The sequence below is a fragment of the Ascidia mentula genome, chromosome 5 (assembly GCF_947561715.1).
Source record: "Ascidia mentula chromosome 5, kaAscMent1.1, whole genome shotgun sequence".
Classification (NCBI taxonomy): Eukaryota; Metazoa; Chordata; class Ascidiacea; order Phlebobranchia; family Ascidiidae; genus Ascidia; species Ascidia mentula.
The window spans coordinates 6979859-6998465 of record NC_138570.1 but is presented as its reverse complement, the minus strand read 5'-3'; the positions used below and the strand labels follow the sequence as shown (position 1 = coordinate 6998465).

The 18607-nt window shown below is 37.1% G+C and overlaps 2 protein-coding genes across 2 annotated transcripts; one reads left to right on the top strand and one right to left on the bottom strand.

Annotated features, from left to right (window-relative positions):
• Positions 1-4: 4 nt before the first annotated feature.
• Positions 5-3616, bottom strand: LOC145901663 (uncharacterized). The gene is made up of 11 exons (XM_082989419.1): positions 3406-3616; positions 3159-3334; positions 2778-2941; positions 2442-2575; positions 2283-2373; positions 2097-2222; positions 1568-1708; positions 1228-1366; positions 1016-1155; positions 842-946; positions 5-788 (listed from the first exon to the last, which is right to left on the bottom strand). Exons 1-11 carry the CDS (start codon positions 3455-3457, stop codon positions 755-757), a joined length of 1302 nt encoding a protein of 433 aa, XP_082845545.1. The 5' UTR covers positions 3458-3616; the 3' UTR covers positions 5-754.
• Positions 3617-5456: 1840 nt separating this feature from the next.
• On the top strand, positions 5457-18585 carry LOC145902043 (protein polybromo-1-like). The gene is made up of 40 exons (XM_082989887.1): positions 5457-5644; positions 5850-5947; positions 6003-6150; positions 6478-6597; positions 6722-6772; positions 7237-7350; positions 7415-7570; positions 7658-7767; positions 7833-7890; positions 8182-8238; positions 8301-8471; positions 8634-8777; positions 9154-9222; positions 9329-9394; positions 9571-9670; positions 9745-9947; positions 10140-10256; positions 10314-10493; positions 10579-10695; positions 10819-10946; positions 11009-11046; positions 11221-11301; positions 11407-11540; positions 11725-11865; positions 11986-12093; positions 12158-12343; positions 12400-12499; positions 12911-13080; positions 13144-13279; positions 13343-13434; positions 13742-13854; positions 14304-14505; positions 15097-15249; positions 15334-15627; positions 16046-16219; positions 16399-16567; positions 16723-16949; positions 17281-17407; positions 17788-17881; positions 18076-18585. The coding sequence occupies exons 1-40, from the start codon at positions 5546-5548 to the stop codon at positions 18197-18199; spliced, it is 5169 nt and encodes a 1722-aa protein (XP_082846013.1). The 5' UTR covers positions 5457-5545; the 3' UTR covers positions 18200-18585.
• Positions 18586-18607: the final 22 nt, after the last annotated feature.

The following is an 18607-nucleotide window of genomic DNA, read 5'->3' as shown; positions in this document are numbered from 1 at the left end:
ACACCCTGCAGACACAATTCAAAACGTTGCATTGTAGGTTGAAATCAGACGGACAATGGACAGCACACAAATTTGTTTGGTCAAGAACACACATACCAAGAAACTGGAATAAACTTCTAGTGTAACAAACAATAACGAGAAGGTGATTGAGAAACTTCATAAACAACAACAACATAGATGTGTATAAATACGGAAGACACTTTAACAAATGCATAACAAGACCGGTAAAATCTCTCTGGTGCAAACTAAAATGACAATTAAATTGATAAACTTTGTTAAATCCTAAAATGTATTTTTCGTAAACTTTTGGTTTGCATTCTCACAGTTACTGCAATGAAAGTAAAAACAGCCACAGGAGGTATGAGGTGAAAACAAACTCAATACAAACAAAAGGATTGTCACATGAAATCCCAATAAAATTTAAATAGCAAGTACCTGCATCAGACAACTTGAAAGAAGCAAATTAATTTCCATTTCAAGAAAAGCAAATTTTTACCCGAAAAGAAAAGTTTGTTCAAAACCTGGCTTAAATCCAAGAGAAGTTGGTTATGACCCCTTTACCCCATGTAGCGCAAACACTTTGTTAAGCCCATACAGCTACACAAGATCTTTGTAGCACACAAGCTAGGGCTGAATACAGAACAGCGACAACAACATGTCACCTCAAGGCACAGTCGATGTGTCACAGTGTTCAACAATAAAACGAAAAAACTGAATTGAGTCTATTGCACAACATCAGCAACCATGAAGCTTGCTACACGAATGGAGGGAGATCCAACTTTTTGCACCTAAAAAACAACCAGCTTAAAGCAAGCCTTGTGGTTGAACAAAAAATGCTTACTTAAGTTGAGCTGCTACTTTATGCACAGCTTCAGCAATTTTGTCCAACTCACAAAAGGGCACCAGCTTGTGACACGGCAAATACACGATATGTTCCATAATAAACCTGTGTAAATTAAAATCCCTTTAATATATACCCAACACAGTAGAGAGTCATGGTATGTGATAACAGTACTTGGTATGAGGTACAGAGTGATCCTGTTTGCTTTGGTCAGTCCCATTTTCATCACTAAATACCACTTGCAATTGTGTGCTTCCTCGTGTGGCATCGACACCACAATCAAAAAGACTTTGGGTGAATGCAACTGGATGTTCCTGCACAGTTACAAAGAAAATTTTGGTCTAACAGCTGTGCAAGAAAGCAGAATGGGGAAGTTGGGCACTCACCACAAGTATGGGATAAAGCCAGTAATTGACGGTCATTGCATCGCAGCCTACTGCTATTGCCTCATTGGGCAGTCGCTTTGTGAGGTAATCACCTTTCTGCCTTGCTGTATGCATGTCACTTTCATCGAAATAGGTCAACCTGAAACAATTTTACAACTTCTTTACTAAATCAAATGCAAGAACACATATAAGATACTTAACAATGCAAACGGATGTAAATAAATAAGGAAAAAACGTAAGAAGGACTATCAGACATGTATTATGAACAATGCTGTGTTCATTGTTGGTGGAAGAAAATAACTGATCACTACATTGTTTAAAACTTGTTGAAACAACTTACTTTAAAACCAGATTGTTAAGCAAAGCAGAACATGGTCGCCTACGGATGTTTTTGATTAAACCAGTTGGAAAACCGCGCAGCATAGGTATGAATATTGCCTTGTGGTCAACCCCAACCATTCTAAATGCAGACAGCCCCCATCTAAAAACAGGAAATTGTTGCCACACCCAGTTTCACCAATACCAAATGTCATTGATGCTAACGGATATGTATCATAAATCAAAAATTGCTTGAATATTTGTAACCATTAGCATTTGGTACATATCTAAAAACAAATCTTTAGAAGTTAGGTAGTATCATAATAACAAAAGTTAATGCAATATTTTCTAACAAAGTTTGCAAGATATACATTGTAGATCCTTAAACTTGTGTGTCACAAAAACATGATGCAATAATAAACATGAATACAGTCACAGCAGTTTAAAACCAATTAGACGTAAAAATAGAATAGGATATACCAATTGGAAAAAGTTTAAAACAAAAACAAGCATGGTTTTCCCATGTGGAATGAATATGTAAATAAACAAACCTAATAATAGATGGGTTGTTAAACAATGTGGTTATAAAGGAATATTTAGCCAGCTTCTTTGCATATTCTGCTCTTGGCTGAATGGTATAAGTTGCATGCAAGTTGAACATTTCCTCATATAGGTTTCTACAATCGTCAAATGATGTATTACAACAAAATGATGCTTGTACAATTCACTGTCGTTACCTGTCATTAATTTTCACGATAGCACCACCGAATGCAGTTGCATATTTAATTGTTCCAAAACTGAAAAAGGCAAGATCGCTCTCAGGATGACCTACAAAAAGGAATAAACCACTTTTGTACAACTTTTTGTAACAAATTTATTTTGTTAGTAAAGCAAACCTTTGTACTTTAGTCCCGAAAAAGCTTCAGCACAATCTTCTAACACAACAAGGTCATGTTTTTTACAGACATTAATAACTGGTTGCATGTCAAATCGCTTTCCGTATACATGGGCAACAAGAACGGCTACACACCTGTCAACATGCAATGACGTGTAGTTAGAATTAATCAACAAACATTTTTAATTAGCAATGAGAAGTTCATGTGGTAAAGAAGCACCATAATCATTAAAATATAACAATGAACCTTTGGTATGAGTTTATACACAGATGCCACACAGTAACAACCCTAACTGTTTGTTTAAGCAATTCTAGCTACGTGGTTTTTGTTACTTACTTTGGTGTTATGAGAGATTCTAGTTGTGAAATTGATGGAGCCAAAGTGAGGATATTGAGATCACATGACTTAATCTTTAACTGGTGATGATGAAGAATTGCCACCATTGTCGGGATATTGATAGAAGTCATTATGATTTCGGATCCAGGTGGATATTTCTTGACCTAAACGTACAAAGATGTTTCTTGATAGAGAAAACGTCAAAAAATGACTACAGGAATATCAGCCTGTGCAAGTCGGTGACTAACGAATCTGTCTTTACAAATCAATATTATATTCCTAGAACTCCAAAAGGAGTAAAATACATCTTTTTCCCTTTTTTGGAGTTCTAGGAATATACATGTTTTGTTGATATTGCAAATCAAACAAAAAACAACTAACAGATAAAAATAAGTCCAGGCCAGATCGGACAGAAAGGCATGGAAGAATGAAATCATTAGAGGAGGGGGTTTGCCACAAGCGTTCCAAATCCTCTTGTGCTAGATGTTGCTGGCTTTCACTTTCTGAACTGTATGCCATAATTTCAAGTCCTTCCAATGTTGTTTGAAGGGTCGAATCTGCCAGCGTATCATGTGTAATAATGTATGGCCTATACGATATACACACATAATAAACAACGAACACATACCAATAAAAAAACAGGCATGAGGAACCATGGACTTTGCCCAATTCATTTTCATAAAAAACAAACAAATCTTTTATTCAGTTGGCATTTGAACTTGGAATAGAATAAACAACACTAAGGGATTCAACTGTTTTCAACGACAATACCAACCTTAACTCACTGCTTTGTTAAACTAGTCCTCTTAACAAAAAACAAAACAACCACGGAAAAATATATTTACTATTATGAAAACACGAACAACAACAAAAAGGTTTATTAAACGTTCCGCTAGTGGCACTGTTTTAAATTTCCTCGCGCGCATTTTATCTTTTTACGCTCGAGTAACATTACTGATCAGAAAGAAAGTATTGTTTGACTTTCAACATAAAAAGTCGATTCGTTTGTAAATAAAACGTTAATTGTGCATTTCAAAGCACAGTAACATATATTAGCACGCACACTTGTTGCAGTTCTAAACAAATGAAACACGAACTCGTGGTCGTCGTGATAAAGTCATTGGGGAAATTGGGGAAGTGACATAATCAGTCATTTTAAGTCAATTTCGTAAACCAGAAACGTATAAGGACTGCTTTAGTCCGTCCGTCTGCCCGTCCCTGCAATGACCCCTGCCACAACATTTAATAAACTAAACGATCTATAAACAGGTTTCTGTGGTTTTAGCTTTTAGGCTACACAAAAAATAAAGTGACGATCGAGTGTCTTTTTGCCTCAGATCATCTTCCCAAATGATTTCCTTTTAGTCCAAATCTTGATAAAACATTGGTTGCTATGAACTTTTTTATGTGCATAAACCTAAACGTTTAGCCCAATAATGAAAATACATAAATTAAACTAAACGCAACTTTACGCGAAAGATTATTCGTGCAATTTAAAGGACCGGATTGCAGTTTTTCAAACATACCCTTTCAAACCTTTTCGACGAAACTGAAATTGAAGAAACACTTTATCGTCCAGTTTATTATACTTTTACACGATATTCTGATGGTTCATCTCAAACCGGTGGTAGTAAAGTTCAAATGATATCTACAAAAACCTCGTTTGTAGCCTATATTTGCTCGATTAATAGCAAAGAGTAGCTTATATAGACCCTATCAGCTCGTCGAAAGCCTCGATCGAAGAAATGGCCAGCGTATGGTCCAATACGGACTAGTAACGATATGATTTTGCCATGTTGCACGATATTAAAACTAACTGTACGCGTATCGACCAACATTGTTTTGAACGTTTATAGAAATGTCAGGTTCAGTTATAGGGAATTTTCCCTCAGGAAAGCCACCCCGACATGTCAGTAAAATTAGTAAAACCGTTGAAATCTCTGTAATTAGCACTTTTTCATATGGCATATAATAGCCAAATAAAGCCAGTAAATATTTAAATCGCGTTTCTTTCGTAATGGGTCTATGGCAGCTGTTCCCGGCTTCAAATCTATCATGTACCACTTGAAAGTCCTGCACATTTGGGACAAAGAGGTTTTCAAATCTCAAAAATATAGTTGGTTCAGGTTTTTTATGTGTATACAGTAAGGCTATATACAGTTAAACGCTTCAAAAATCAAACAAAGTCAATTAAATTAAACGCTACTGTATGCCGAGGGATCATTCCGACATTGACATTTACAGAAAAACAGATGCTAATTTTCCAAGCTAGGCTTAGTCCAAAACTTGATAAACATTTTTAATTTATGTAATCACCGTTTTTATTTTTGACTTGACAGTCACTGTGTTTAGCAGAAGGTCAAAAATACTTTGAAGATTCCTTTAGGAGATCGCGTGGAAAGCGGCGCTTTTGTGTTTCCAAAATAAAGTGTGACATGCGATACAAACGTTGTTTTAATTTTGCAAAAGGAGCGGACTTTTCTGTTTCACATGGCATGTCCAGCAGAATTAATTGTTGTTATACGATGTATGAAAATATGAAATATTTGGTTTAACTTGTTTTATTTGTTTAAACATTGGTATGGAACGGGAATTCAATGACTCTAATATGTTGGTAATGTATCGAAAATTCTGTATTATACGACTACAACAGTCAAGTCATCACTTGTTTCAGGAAGATATCAGCATATATTGTTTAGGAAAAACGAATGTAATGAGGTTTGCAGTAAAGTAGTTCCTTCAGTAGGATTTGCTGCTTCATCTACAATATGCCAGCCAAACGTAAACTGCAGACTGTAAATAAGGATTCGTCGTTTTCTGGTGACTCACCATACTCAAAAAGACCTCGTCGGTCTGCTGTAAATCAGGTGTGTATTTCTTAAGCACTGTATGATAACCAGCTCTTGCTTACTTGATAGCCAGATTGGAAAAAATGTTGTGCTTTTGCTAAAATTTGCTGATTATTCATGTACATAAATAAGTTAATGCATTAACATATGAAATACTTTGCGATCATCTGTGTAATTAATGGTCGTGTAACACACCCATGCAAATAACAAGTTTTCTTTTTAGAGTGAATTGGCCCAATCTGTCTTTGATATTCTGAAGGATTTTGAAGATGAAAATGGGCATCTTATTGCTGACTCATTTATGAAGCTGCCATCAAAAAGGTGATTTATTCATGCCAGTGACAGTAAAAAACACCAATTTCATTATGTTTGTCAGGCAAAATCCAGATTACTATGAAAAGATAGTTGACCCAGTCGACTTGACCAAAATTGGGCAGAGAATAAGAATGGATGAATATAGAGATATTGAGATCCTGACTACAGACATGCAGTTGATGATCAGCAATGCCAAAAAGTACTACCCGGTATGTACTATAATATAACTGTGCAAAATCAAACTGCCTACGTATGGTAACATTTTTTCCCAACTTTTCACGTTTCAGTGTAGAAAAGAGTATGGAATCAAAAAACTTAAACTTAAAGATTTTTTTTTAATTTTCAGCAACCATTTTGATTGACAGTGTATTATATTTCATGTTTAGTTGTCTTATAATCTGTAATGTAACAAAACCATTATGTGAATTAGCATGTTATCTTTAATTGATCACCACACACAATTTTTTGGGGCAATCATGATAATATAAAATGATTATATAAATAAAACATGGCCAGTTTATTTTGTACTCGTGCAGGAAGAGTCACAGGAGTACACTGATGCCTGCAACTTATGGGAAATATACTTGAACACCAAAGCCCGGATAATTGAAGAATCGAAGAATGCTGAACCAACTAAATCGAGAGCTGGAAGAAAGGTTTGTTGATTGTTTAACTTAAAACCTTGCATCCAATGCCTGGTTTCGTTACATTTTTGTTTTTGCCTTGAGCAAACACCGACAATGGTATGTCAGTTTTCCATTGGTTTTGCATTGTTTTTAGCCGAGACCCCGACAACAGTTTAGCGAAGATGCACCCTCCGATTACGAACCTGTAAATATTTTGCATTCGCTTTATTGTTTTGTTTGCTGTTTTGCTTTGCTACTAAATGCCGCAGATTTGCGTGTAGTTTATTCTGTTGTTTGTTTCCAAGTTTTGAAGCAGTAGTTAAAGCACAGGTCGGCAATTAAACCCCAAAACACAATTTAAAATTTTGCTGTTATAGCCCCCCGACTTGTTCATTTGTTTGGGTTGATTATTAGAAACAAGGCATGCATATGTGACTTTGTTCCTAATTTCCTACTTTTGAAAGCATGGGTGTGTTGCACTTGACCAGAGCCGCAGCTTTAGTATTAATGTATGCTAGTGTTTTTGCATGGATTTCTGTGTCACTGTCGTAGATTTTGCAATGCAATGAGTTTTGGCCTGTATAGACAAATGCTTTTTCTACACTCGAAGTTTGTTTGATGGCAATGAGAAATCAGTGTACATTTTTTATCATTGTTTGTAACGTATAGGAAACTGAGGTGTCCAGTGAGGAGCTTAAAGAAGTATTTGAATCACTAACTGCTGAAACTGATGAAAATAGCAGAGTGTTATCACAAATGTTCATGCAACTGCCGGATACATCGGTAAACGATCATCAAATTTAATTGTGGATTTGTTTTGTTTGAATTGTTTTGATGTCTTATTTAGAATTCGCAATATTATGAAACAATTCGTGACCCAATCGACTTATACATGATCAGTGATCGAATTGAAGATGGTGTCTACAATACCCTAGGTGATTTTGAAAAAGATGTCAAGCTTCTGGTGAAAAACGCAAAAGTTTTTAACGAACCAGGCTCTCAGGTTGGTTTTAACCTTTTCTTGCATATATAAACAAAAAAATTTCTAAAATTTTCTTCCACAATTTCATTTATTTCTTTAACTTTGCAGATTTATGAAGATGCCGTCAAAATCAGTCAACTACTGAAAGAAAAGATAGTGGAGTTTGAAAAAGGAAAAAGGCAAGATGTTCCGGGAGTAAAAACAAGTGCAAGGCTTAAGTAACTACCACTGGTTACATAATGTTCTGTTATAAAACTTGCCACAACACATGTACTGTTTGTAGACATCGTAGATCGTGGGGAAGATCACTGGACAAATCAATGGATAAGCAGTCAAAAGAAGTATGTATATTGAAATTTTGGTAGGACTAAATGTTTGTCAACATATACCTGTATTAACATTGCTGTACAAAGTATGGTATTTCATTTTTTGAAATATTATATCTTTTAAAATAGCACAGTATTGTTTGCAAATACATTCACTATCAAAATCAATTTGACTCCAAAATTTTATTATTATTTAGGAAAAATATATCCATGACCAAGAACCAGTGATTTTATGTAACTTACATATTGATGCTGATTGTTACTCTTATTATGGCGCTTTTGCACATAATTTACTGTCAATTTTAGGATAGCAAAGCAAAACATGACGTTTGCATACCAGAGCCAGCTGAAGATGACTTCCAGGTATTTACAAAAATTGCATTCTGCAGAATGGAAACGTGCTAAAAGGCTGTTTTTTTCTGTAGGCTTTGTTTTATAATGCTGTGGTGAACTTCAGAAATTCGATTGGCCACACAATTGCCGATCCATTTGTAAGATTGCCAAACAAAAGGTTCTACCCCATGTACTATGAAGAAATACAAAACCCCATCTCGCTGAAGATCATTCGCAAAAAAATTGTGTCGCGAAAATATGATGTAAGTTTGTGCGGACACTGTAGATTGGAAACAGCCTCCTTGAAGTGTAAAATTATTGTATGGGAGTAACTGGTGTTTTCTGGATAGTGGCTATAACATATAATAAAATCAACAAGTCAGGTGGTTTTGCGAATGTCAACAAAACTGTGTTTTTTTCTGCAGACGTGTCTTGAACTTCAGGAGGATTTTGTTCTGCTTTTCAAAAATGCAATGAAATTTAATGTGGCATCCTCACAAATTCACAAGGATGCCGCTGCCCTTCAAAAATTTATGACCTCTAAAGCACCTGATTATGCTGCAAAAGAGGTAGTATACCAGCCACCACAAGATATCTGCTTATATCTGTAACTTGCACCTAGAGTCTCATTAAATTAACTACTCTGGGTAACACAATCAAAACATTGCCATATATCAAATCTTGCTGCAATAAGCATTATTTATGCTGAGATTATTAAGCCAAATTCTATGTTACAAATCAGGCATGATGTATTTTGGATGTTTTAGTGGAATGTCACCGGTCAACGTCAGTGAAAAAGTTTATATTTTCACGGATTTTTTTACACTTTTTACATGGGCACTGTCTAAACCTTTAATTTATTTGGCTCCAAAATTATTTCATATTACTTAAAAATGAAGGCATACTTTCTGTGACTGTTTTTATTTGTCTGCTTCTGTTTGTCAGGAGGAATGCATGGAAGAGGAGGAATCTGAGAGTGAAGGTGAAGGAGCAGAAGATGAAAATGAAGAAAACGTAATTTTCAGTTCTGTGCATTTTAATACAATCAACTAAACTTGTGAAATCTGGAAAATATTCACTTCTATTTATTTCTATTAAGACTTGCATGGTTTACTTACAGGTTTCTGGCATCAAAACTGAAAATGTTACCTCCAGTGCATCAGATTCAAATGAAGGGAAAATTAAGGTATTATGCTGATGTGTTGTTGTCATGAATTTGTACTGGTTGATAAGGTTAACAAAGTGATAGAATGCAACATATAATAAGAATTGCCAATAAGGTCCCAATTTTATAATCAATATGTTTTTTGGTAACATTTTTTTGCCTTGAATTTTCAATGTACATTTATATATCTGGTTTAGAAGAGACGCAGAAGAAAAAGAACACAAACTGCACGAGATTTACTGCAGGAAAGATTAAGAATGCTTTATGATGCAGTTCTGGAGGCTGAAAATGCGGAAGGTATTGCATATTACTGTTACTGTATGATTAAGTGTGAAAAAATTAACCGTTCAACAAACGCAATATTTTGTCAGGGCGTGAGATGATCACACTGTTTCTCGAGAAGCCTTCGAGAAAGGATTACCCGGACTATTACAAGCTTGTCCTAGAGCCAATAGACATGAAAATTATCGACAAGAAAATACGGCAAGATAAATACACAAGCGTTGAAGACATGCTCGAGGACTTCAGCCTCATGTTCAACAACGCACGTCATTACAATGAACCTGGATCTGAGGTAAAGAACAATGAATGGAATTCTGTAAGTAAGAATTTTTGTTCGTATTGTTTGGTGCTTTTACAATTATAGTTCCTGAATATGCTTTATATTCATGTGAGTATGCAATCCAGGTGTACATCATGTGCACTGCTTTTTTTTGTTTGGCATCGTAGGTATTTTATGTTAACACCTACAATCATACATTGCCAGGTATATAACGATGCGAATGACTTGGAAAAACTATTGTTGGAGAAGCACAGAGAAGCTGGATCTCTGCCAGAAGTGGAAGATGGCGGGAGTCTCACATTTTCCTCATCTAAGTCAACGGTAAGTCGATATCTCTTCCATTTCAACACCGAATGCTAACAAACTTTTGTCGTCTAGAAAAAATCAACCAACTCCAAGTTGGAACAACTCTTCAACGCTGTTCGTGACCATGTCGATGCAACCAAGCGAATGATCTGTGACATTTTCATGCAACTTCCCACCAAGCAAGAATTGCCAGATTATTATAAGGTCATCAAGAAACCCATTGAAATGGAAAGGATTCAACAGAAAATGCAGGTTTGTCGATCTAGTGCCATTGCGGTCCAGGCAACCATGTAAAGTTGCAGCAGTATTGTTTTTAAGTTTTGTTTTCCTGTTGCAGGCTGGTCACTACCTAAAACTGGAGGAGATGTTGCTTGACATGTTGCTTATGTTTGAGAACGCTTGCACATACAACGAGCCTGGATCGGTCATTTACAAAGATGCCCTTATTCTACAAGTATGATACATAATTTCATTCTAGACAGTACATTTATTCATAAAATAATATTTACATCTCTAGTGATACACATACTGTATGTCAATGTACAAGTTTCTTAAATTCCCAACCAACTTCTGCTAGAAAGTAGCTGTCGACACTTTCTACAAGTTGGAAAAAACAGAAACACCAACCCCACCCGATCAGTTGATTCATGAAATTCTAACAAACCTGTTTGTGTCTGTGATGGGTCACCAAGATGATAGTGGAAGGTAGACTTCATTATTTTGGGATACTCAAATGATCAAATATAATCATATCTCTCGGGTTTTAGGTGCTACAGTGAATCATTGAGTAGCCAGCAGTCTGAAGGTAGGATTATCAGAGTTTTTTTGATTTTTTTTCTTTTCATTGATGATTATCTGAACCGATTGAAGTGATCGTTATAAAAATTGATGCATGTTGGTTTAATTACCTTCATGTAATTTCCATTATTGTGACATTTTTATGTTTCCTGGTTGTCACAACACTTTTTTGAACTTTAAGAAGCCGTATGTGCAGATGATACCAAACCAAGTCCAGAGGAAGGGATGGAGGTTACTCAACAACAAACAAAATCTGTCCTAGGTACCAGATTAATTTCCATCGTTTCCGTATTCTTTTGTGTTTTTATGTGGAATTAAGCACCAAAAAGTAACAGAACTAGCAACTCAGTGCTTGGTGTTTGTGCAGTTGGTTCCGGGATGACTTTGGATATAATCAGAAAGAACCTGAGAAATCGTCGCTACAGGAGACTGGATGTGTTTCAGGAACATATGTTTGAAGTATTTGAAGAAGCGAGAAACAACAATCGAACCGACTCTGAGGTCTGGATTCTGATTACTTTTGTGTTAAATAATGTAAATTTGCATTAAATGATGTAAATTTGCGTTAAATAATGCCTTCTATAATGTAACAACACTAAAAATGTTGATTTCAGTTATATTTTAGAAGGGTATAAGAAGCATTTTAAAAGAATCACGGTGTCATAATTGGTTCTTTATTTATCAGGTGTATGAAGATGTTGTGGAGTTACAGAAGTTTTTCATCAGGATTCGTGATGAGCTTTGCAAGAATGGAGAAACTCTCATGTCAACTGCTCTTGCCTTCACCCCTAAAATGTTCGATGTTGAATTGGACCAAGAGAAAAAGGTACAAAGGATTTCAAGTTTCAAATTTCTCTTAAAACGCTTCTAAGGTTGTGACAAAGTAGTTACTGTATTTTGTAATTGCTGGGTGGAGAGTATATAAGAAAAACGGTTAATTGCACAGGAAAAATTACCTCTGGAAGTGAAAGAAGATGAAGAAATCAAGGAAGAAGGAAAGGAGCTGAGAGAGAAGATGCAGATGTCGACACAAGCAGACGAAATGGACATCCAGGTATGTTTCTGCTCACTCAAAACCACGCAACAAACGTTTTACCCACTAAATCCTTCCTAAACAGGGCACGAAGTACAACGTGGGCGATTTTGTGTACGTTGAAAACCCCGAACCGCTGAAGCCTCATCACATAGTCTGTATAGAGAAGCTTTACACTGACGAAACGGGGGAACGTAGGTTGTACGGCGTCTGGTTTCTCAGACCTGAAGCCACGTACCACTTTCCATCGAAGAAGTTCATGCTCAAAGAGGTTTGCGTTGTTGTTGTGTTCCGAGAAGCGGAATTCTCATTCCAAGTGCTTTCCAGGTGTTCAAGAGCGATTATTACAACACCGTGCCTGTCTCTCTTATAAGAGGAAGGTGCTTCGTTATGCTCGGCAAAGATTACTTCAAGATGAAACCGAATGGTAAAAAACATTAAAGTCGAGTTAATTTCTGCTTTACCGAACTGTGTCGTTTATTCTTTGAAGAATTAACACAGAACAAAACATCCGCAAATAATTTTTTTCTGGAATTTCCCTTCTGGCAAAAAAAGGAAATTTTAAATCGACTCACGTTTATCTGCCACACGGCGAGGTTTCACCTGGGTTATGGTGCATTGAATTCAATTTTGTAACACAACAAACACAAAAAAGCACCCTAACATCGTTTTATTGAAAATATCGACGTTGAGTTTTTGCCAGTGGGTAAACGGTTCTTAAAAAAAAATGCTATGCCTCATGCAAGAGAATTCAGTTCGTATAGCTTATACAGTTACACTAACAGCACAATATAAACTTGTGTGTGAGATTTCGACAGAAAATAAATCCTTGTTTTAGGCTTTTTGGATGAAGATGTGTTCGTGTGTGAATCCCGCTACTCAAGCCGAGCCAAGTCGTTCAAGAGAATCAAATTCCTCCAACTTCCACCGAACAACACAGAGCTCGTACAACGTGAAAATGTCCTACCTGTGATCAGAATGCCTTCATGTTATAGCGACGCCAAGCCAGTGAGTACCGACGTCTTTCCCATTCGTACAAATCTTACAATATTCTTGTTTTTGTCCGAGTAGCAGCCAGAGAGTATCTCTGTACAAGGCAAAGGTCAAATGCTGTTGATGCAAGGCATAGACCCGGAATGGCCCACTGATGAGATACCGAAGGATAGGGAAAACATTAAAACCGACACCCAGAATCCTCACAGTGAAGGTGAGATTTGTTGTGTTTTGTCCGGAGAGGTTTGTAATGTTAGCATGACGTTTTATTATTCAGCAACTTACTACAGTCAGTACTTCGTAAAGAACATGTGGATCAAGTTGGGGGATTGTGTTTATGTCAAACAAACAAACTCGAGCGATCTTAAGGTAAGTGATTGGGTTTTCATTTGCAGCTTAACGTTGTGGAGTCGGATTCGCCGAAAATATCACGACTCCTATAACTTTTCTATTTACGGCCAACAAAATTATTCGGATTAGAATCTGAATAATAACACTCATGTATTCAGACAAATCCGAACATTGATAACGTCGTAACCACGACCATAAGTTAACGTCACTTTCAAACAAAAGGTTTTGCAGTCAACAATTATCCGTGTTTCATAACTTTGTCGTATTGAACTGTTTGTTGTGCTTTTCGGTCACACGAAGATATCCGTGTCATATTTTTCTTCAGATCTCACGCATTGAGCGTTTATGGACCGACAGTCACGCCAACGTGTGGATTCATGGCCCGTGGTTTGTGCGACCGACAGATGTCGAACATGAGCCCACCAGAATGTTTTACAAGTAATTTATCAAATAAAATTCAGTTTTTTTTTATTGTTTTTCTAATGCTATTTTTGTTCTTTGGTGTAAATCATAAAGTATACACCTTTGTTTAAATAATAAAAATATGTATTATTGTGACGTTTTGCTTCCTGCAGGGTTGTCTAAGCTTCTAAAACAATTTGGCATGTATTATTGTCACTTGCATATTTTGGTGTTTTTACCGAAAGAACAATAATGACTACCAAAAAAATACAAAATTTATAATACATCTCAGTGGTCAAAATTTAGAAAACCAGTTTGCTTAATTCAACTTAGCAGCACAATTACACAATTTATAAGTGGATGAACCTGCAACAATGATCAACATTTCGATAGATACAAGTTCCTGTTTTTCAACCTGCACTGTGTTACAAGTTCTCCCTAACAAACAAGCATGCCCCATCTAACAACATCCTTTTCCTTAACAGGAATGAGCTCTTTTTGAGCTCCATCGAAGACACATATCCTATTTCTGAGGTTGTTGGCAAATGCTTGGTAATGGCACATAAGGACTATTGTGCTTGTCGACCATCTGAGCTTCCTGAGAAAGACATTTTCCTGTATGAGTCGAAATATGCTGACAGTGTGATAAAAAAAATCAAAGTTAAGCGTTACGCTCCGTCGTTCAAGGTAAATGTGGTGATATGTGGACAATTTTTTTTCTGTTTGAAATTTTAAGTGTGCTGTTTTATGGAATTTAATTAGTCAAGTTTTAGTATCAGTTAGTATCTTGCTGTGAGCCTCAGCAGTTTACAATGAACAGGATAAAGTTTTTTTGACGATTGTAGTAGGAAGCAAAATATAAGTGCAAGAACAACAAAAGTCGAAAAAGTGTGAGCCTGTGAGTTTTTATATGCAGGTGGATAGTTCAAAGTCAGGAAATCGTTATTATTACTGGGAGCTTATATACACAATGCCAGACACTCGAGTAAGTTTCAGGTGTTAGTACATTTTATAGTAAAAAGTACAGTTTTCTAATGTATCTTTTCACTTGTGTCAAAAATAGTAGCATAAAAGGCCAACCAGTTCCATCAAAAACTATCAGAGCCTGTAGCCTGTATCTGAGTCCTAACAACAGCCAGACTGATCCTGTTGGTATAAGCTAGTGCTTTGTGAGTCTGTTGGCATTTTCTATCTAAGCATTTTGAATCATGAAAAGAGTTAAAACTGACTGTGTTTGCATGTTTTTGAAGACACATCAAATCATTACTCTTATTTTAGGTGGTAGATGATGAGTATTACTACTACAAGAAACCAATAGTGGCCGAGTATGTTCTGTCTCCATTGCTCACACGGCTTGTGCAAGACGAACTGATTTCGAGGGAAAATGAGGCAAGAATTGAAGCTGCCCAGGCCTCTGCTGCTATTGCTGAGGTATGATGTCACAATCCGTGCACCTAATGTTGGTGTGAACTCCATTCCCAAATTTCCATTACCCCAAGCTCCATCTTGTTACAGGGTCAAGCTGCCCCAATGCAAGGTTACCCCAATCAGACTGGAATTTATCAGCAAGGAATGCCACAACAGGGTTATATGCAGCAGCCCAACATGATGCCACAATATTCTTACCAAGGTTATCAGAGCTCTCCAGCCCCCGGTCAACACCCACATTATATGGGGCAACAATATCCCCAAAACCAGAACTATGGTGGTGTTGCACAACACCCGCACTTGGCGGGTTATCACAACTCACCCCAGTACCCAACCTCACCCCATCCCAATATGATTGCATCATCTCCAGGCCTATTCCAGGTTTGTGTAAATGTTTGTATTTAAATCTGTACATTTTATTTCAAAGGTTTTTAGTGTTTAATGACTGGTAAGAAATAGAATCTTCAATGTTTTTGTTCTATGTTTATGCATTGTTTCTTTTCTTTGACACTTCAAAAGTATTTAATGTTGAAAAAGCCTTTGGTTGTGAACAAGGGCTTTACATTGACCCGACAACAGTAATTAGACCAAGAGTGACGCTTGGCACCGAAAACCTGAAGGTTAATTCAGCGTCCCCCTGCCCATACTCTTGCATTCCCCATCTTTCTATTGCTGAAATACTTTGGGCAAAAATAAACCAATGAATGAATGAATGAATGATAACAAACATGTACAAAATGAAAAGTAAAAAAATTCAAATTATTTGTAAACGTAATGGCCGAAACATATTTTGCTACAGTCTCCAGACAGTAGCAGACCTTCCTCAGTTCATCAGGAAGTCGCAGCCACTCCTCCACCAAAGAAGAAGGGAAGAGGAGGACATTCAACTGGGTACATCCTGTTCGCGAGTCATTGTCACCCACGTGTAAGAGCTGAAAACCCTGACATGGCTTTTGGGGAAATCAGCAAAATTGTAAGTATCAAGTTTAAACTGGCATGAGTTTAAACTTTCATGATAATTGTTCTTGTAGGCATGTTTGTGATGATTGCAACATCAGAGTATGTTGTACAAGTGTCCATGATATCATACAGATACAAGATTACAGATTTAGTCTTTAAACTTGTTTCAAACAGACATGTAATTGTTTTAAGGTCGGAGAAGAATGGAGAGGTTTGGAAGAAGAGAAGAAGAGGGAATATGAAGAAAAGGCTCGGGAACAAACTGCCAAACTGGAGGCTGATGGTAAGATCCTCCCCAAGAAGAAGAAAAAGAAGAAGGATGCAGATGAAGTCCACTCCCAATCATCCACCCCACAGCCAAGTAAATATATGAGATTTTTTTTGTTTCGGGACAAAAATTTATTTGTGTTATTTCAGTTAAATGTATATTTGTTTGTATGTAATCTTAGTTACATTGTTGTTTTTTGGCATTTTTTACCAAAGTTGCATTATATAATTTTGCAACATTTTACTCAGCAATGGTCCCTGGTCAACATTACGGCACTCCCTATCAAGCGGGTGGTCAATACATGCAACAAACCCCGGTTCACCATCCTCAACAACAACAGCCCCGAATGGTAATGGCTGCAGGCACTCCACACCAAATACCACCGGGTGCTCCAGGTTACCCAGGTGCCGCATCACCCATGACCCCGTACAGTCAAACCCCAGGACAATTTCCACCACAACAACCACCTACACAGGTGCTCATATACATAACATGCTAAAACCAACTGATATAATTGTAAAAAATCAAAAATTATAACTTTTTAAGGCAGTTTTAATGACTGGTTTTCTTACTCCTGTTTATAAAATGTGGTGAAAGGAATGTCAAAAAGATTTTAAAAAAAACACAAAATTTACCGCAATATTTTGGTGCAGATTGTGTTGCATTATATTCCACAAAGGGCATTGCCCCAATTATGCCATGTTAGTTAAGAATGATTCTAATCAGCCAAAGAAAATTTACCTTGGATAAATTTTTTTCTTTGTCTGTCTTTGTCTTAAATCGTAACAATATCTCTACATTATCAGCCTACTCCTGTACAACCGCCCAGTTTGGCAGAGAAGCATCGCATGCGCAGAGGTGCTCTGTTCGTAAAACCACCACCCAAGGCACAACGAGTCATGCATTCCGAGGCATATCTGCGATACATCGAAGGTAAAATCAAATATATCATTGAAAGTCCTTTAACATGTATGCACGTCGGTGGCGTAGCAAACCCGTAATTTTGTTGAATGGCAAATATTTTTGTGTTTTAAAGCGAGGATTTTTATGTATGAACATTTCCCCACGAAATGGCGTTCTTATTTAAATAAAAATTATCCACAGACTGGACATATCGAAAACCCAAACATACAAATCTTTAACCGGGATATTCGTTAGGGGGCGTGTCCACGTCAGTGATGCATGTTCCCCCATTTGACCCTTGCGGTTAAAATAACGCCCTAAAAGCGGAAATAAAACATCAAAAGATTTCAATGGAAAACTCCTGTCGTCCCTCGTGTCTTATCTCAGCTAAAATTTCCGCCTTTTTTAAGGTTTGGAGAAAGGAAGCAGAAGTGTGAGCAACTGGTCGCGTAGTATGAAGGTTAAGGAGAAGGATGTCGTTCTCAGTCGCGAGGAGATGGAGAGGTGAGCAGATGTAACTATACCGTACTGTGCTATTTTTAAATCTGTTTTTTGTTTGAGTACTGATATTTATGGCAAAATCTACAAAAAAAACTTTTCCAAAGGCTTAACCGTTAATGTACGAAAAATTTCCATGTATTTGTTTTGACAATTCATTAACCATTAAACCATGCTAAATTCTACCATGGTATGACCAGGTTGCCAGTTCATTGGCTTGGGAACGGGAAGGGCCAACACGAGTCCGCCAAGTCCGCACTCTGGGCCCTTCGGGACTACATGCTCAAAGATGCGCTCACCATCAAACAAAACCTGTCCTACTAGAAGCCTCTCTCTGCTGACGCAAAAGAACACATCGTGTTTTCCATGTACGAATTTTTGTATTTGCTGCTATCGCTGTTTCTGACATGGCGTGCAACCAACGAGATAGACGACGCGCCAAACGCAAGACGATTGTTTCCAGTTTGACGCGTCGCTTTCGGGAACGTAAAAGCACCGGCTACTACAGTTGCGAGACAAAAGCGAGTGGTGTATAGGGAGACGTACAAAAAATGGCAGATGCTGCTCCTTATGACGGATCGAAACTTGTGTACGTGAATGTGTTTTTTTTCAGTTGTTCGTATGGTTGTGCAAAGTGTCTCATGAAAACGGGTCGTTGGCGTTAACTTCGTTGCGAAAAAAACACGGCAAATAAACTATTCGGTATGATTTCGCGGTCTGTTTTGGTCTCCG

Bases quoted from the DNA above. Each gene is read 5' to 3' on its own strand.
- LOC145902043 (XM_082989887.1), top strand. From the start codon at position 5,546: ATGCCAGCCAAACGTAAACTGCAGACTGTAAATAAGGATTCGTCGTTT. The intron at 8,778-9,153 runs GTAGTATACCAG...TCTGTTTGTCAG, and splicing joins CTGATTATGCTGCAAAAGAG to GAGGAATGCATGGAAGAGGA. The intron at 9,948-10,139 runs GTAAAGAACAAT...ATACATTGCCAG, and splicing joins ACAATGAACCTGGATCTGAG to GTATATAACGATGCGAATGA.
- LOC145901663 (XM_082989419.1), bottom strand. From the start codon at position 3,457: ATGAAAATGAATTGGGCAAAGTCCATGGTTCCTCATGCCTGTTTTTTT. The intron at 3,335-3,405 runs GTATGTGTTCGT...ATACGCTGGCAG, and splicing joins TCATGCCTGTTTTTTTATTG to ATTCGACCCTTCAAACAACA. The intron at 2,942-3,158 runs GTTAGTTGTTTT...TTGTACGTTTAG, and splicing joins GCCTGGACTTATTTTTATCT to GTCAAGAAATATCCACCTGG.